Below are 2,551 nucleotides of genomic sequence, written 5' to 3' on the forward strand. Positions count from 1 at the left end.
AGCCCGCATCCGAATCGGCATCCGGTCATTATCCGATTCGCTTCAAACCCGACAAATAAGAATGAGCCGAAGCGTTATCCAATCCGACCCGATCCGCTTACACTAGCGAAGAAACAACGGCGCAGATCGTCCCGGCTAGATCGGACGGTCGAGAGGAGCCTACGGGCGCACCATCTCCCCTCCTTTTCCCTTTCGAGGGGAAGGGAAGCAGACATATCTGGTGTACCCACCCGCACTGCAGTCACAGTCAACACGACCCCTGCCCCCTCGAAAACCTCGCCCCTCCCCCCGCTTAAAACCCCCCTCCCCTGTGTCCACTCTGTCTCCACTCTCCACTCACCACTCCGCCGCCCTCATCGCCAAGATCCCCTCCGCCCACAAGTATTTTCTTGATTCTCCCTCCACCCACACCTTGATCGCCCCCGATCCCTTAATCCCCCCGCCGGCTTCGACCGCCTCCGTCCCGTCCCGGAGTCGGCGCGCGGGATGGGGAAAAGGAAGGCCAAGAAACCCGCCGCGAGGCCCCGCAGCGGCGCGGGCGGGAGCGTGCCGCGGCCGGTGAGCGAGGGCGAGACCGAGACCGAGCCCGAGCCCGACGGGGAGGAGGGCGACTTCTGCTTCGTCTGCAAGGACGGCGGCCACCTCCGCCTCTGCGACTACAGGTTCGCGCCGCTCTCGCCCCGGGCCTCGTCTTCTTGTCCGTTCCTGCCCTGTCCCCGCAGCCTGAGGAGAAAGCGGAATGCCGGTCGATGATCTAAGAACCGGCTCGTAGGTGGAGTTCCGTCGGGTCAGAATTGATGGGGTTCGTGCTGTGTGGATTGAATTTGTGTGAGGCACGCTGTTGGTTGCTGGGTTGGTTGGTTCATCCGCGTTCTCCTAGCCAACTGCATTGTACGACGACATGTCCAGTAAAACATGTGCAATGGCAAGTCGTGGTGGGATGAGGCCCAGCCCCTTCTCTGCCTATAGGATAACAGATACAACAAACTGCGCTGCTGAAGCAGCAGCCTGTTTACCTGGTCCTGGACAGAATCCTGATCACCTTTGGCCCGTCGCTGTCTATTTTTTTCTTAGCATGAGTCTGTAAATAATTGTTCATTTTGGCACTCCCTTGCGCTTTTCTGACCAAAGCCTTAAGCGCAGTTATGCGCACATTAAGCGCAATCAAGTGTGCCTCTTTTAACTATGGTTTTAGTATATGCTAAATGGGTGGAAACATTGTTTTAGTCCATTGCATTGTTCCAGAGTCCCAGACATTTTCACAGCATATATTAATACCTATCAGTATCTTCCAGGAACTGCAACAAGGCTTACCATCCCAAGTGCGTGGAAAAGGATGAGGATTTCCTCAATTCAGATGAGGACTTCATCTGCGGTGAGTATCTACATCACTACATGTACTTTATTTACCATTGCTACAACTGCCACTGCTGTGGAACTCTTGTGGTTATGTGGGTGAATAAAGTTGCTCTGTGAAACCTGAAATAATTTTACTTACCTTTATTGCTCTGTTTAGCTAGTTCCTTCAGACACTATGACATGGCGCAGCAGTATGCTAAAACACGATACCTTAGAATTCCTAATGGATCTAACAAAACATGGCTCCTGATTTTTTGTTAACAGTAGTTTCAGCTGTCCAAGTTGTCTTTAATTCCACCAAATGTTATTATTTTTATTTATTACTGACCCTACTGGTTGCTAAATGTGGCAGGTTGGCACACATGCTGTATCTGCAAAGGGCATTCATACTATCGGTGCCTCTGCTGTCCAGTTAAATCGGTTTGTTATGGTTGCCTGAGAGAAGCAGACTTTGTCCAAGTCGGAAGAAGGCAAACAAAGGGATTATGCGCTAACTGTCTAAGGCTGGGAATCATGATTGAGAATAATATTCAAACCGACTCTGATGGGGTAACTAAGTACATATCCTTCAATCCTTGGTAGAATTTCAATCCACCGTCCAGCCAGGTGCAGATCCCCTTGGAGTGGCCCCTAAGAGCATCTCAAAGGGCACCCCTCAAACCTCCCCCATATGTCTGGGCGGACAGTCTGATTCTGTCCGGACACAAAACGCCTGCCCAACGGGCTTCCCCAAATCTGCCCCATATGTCCGGACTTCCCCAAACCTGCCCCATATGTGCGGGAGAAATGAGGCTGTCCGGACATGTCTGCCACATCAGCTCCGGCCCATGTTGGACCACTTTCTTTCTTTCCTTTTTCTCTCTCCTCTCTCCATCCCCACCCATCATATGCATGTGTTGGACAATTGGGGGATAAAATTGGGGAACATAATTGGAGGGGAGGACAAATGGGGCTCAACCCTTTGCTGTCCGCGCACATACGGGGACTGAAATTTGACACTTGCGGGCTTGCCCTTGGAGTTGCCCTAATTTCATCAAGTGGATTTCAGCAGATTGATCCTGGCACTTTGTTTAGATACCAAAGCCACTCTTTTCGTTCGCTTGAATCACGTCCCTGCCTTCTTCCCATGTCATAACTTCTCTAACCATTTAGATCTGGAGTAGCTAAAATCTCTGCCCCGCCTTTTTTTTTG

General features: G+C 51.4%; 1 protein-coding gene across 3 annotated transcripts in view; it reads left to right on the forward strand.

The window, feature by feature from the left end:
• The first annotated feature begins 309 nt into the window (after positions 1–309).
• The window catches only part of LOC119280051 (zinc finger CCCH domain-containing protein 44-like), an 11,305-nt gene continuing 9,063 nt past the window's right edge, over positions 310–2,551 (forward strand). For 2 of the 3 annotated variants that reach the window (XM_037561056.1, XM_037561059.1), the window contains exons 1-3: positions 310–662; positions 1,296–1,375; positions 1,712–1,908. In XM_037561056.1, the coding sequence (XP_037416953.1) occupies positions 487–662; positions 1,296–1,375; positions 1,712–1,908 (453 nt within the window). In that variant the 5' untranslated portion in view covers positions 310–486. The remainder of the gene's footprint in view (positions 663–1,295; positions 1,376–1,711; positions 1,909–2,551) is intronic. The other variant, XM_037561052.1, reaches the window with a different exon arrangement.

This window comes from Triticum dicoccoides, chromosome 1A (assembly GCF_002162155.2).
Source record: "Triticum dicoccoides isolate Atlit2015 ecotype Zavitan chromosome 1A, WEW_v2.0, whole genome shotgun sequence".
NCBI classification, from domain to species: Eukaryota; Viridiplantae; Streptophyta; class Magnoliopsida; order Poales; family Poaceae; genus Triticum; species Triticum dicoccoides.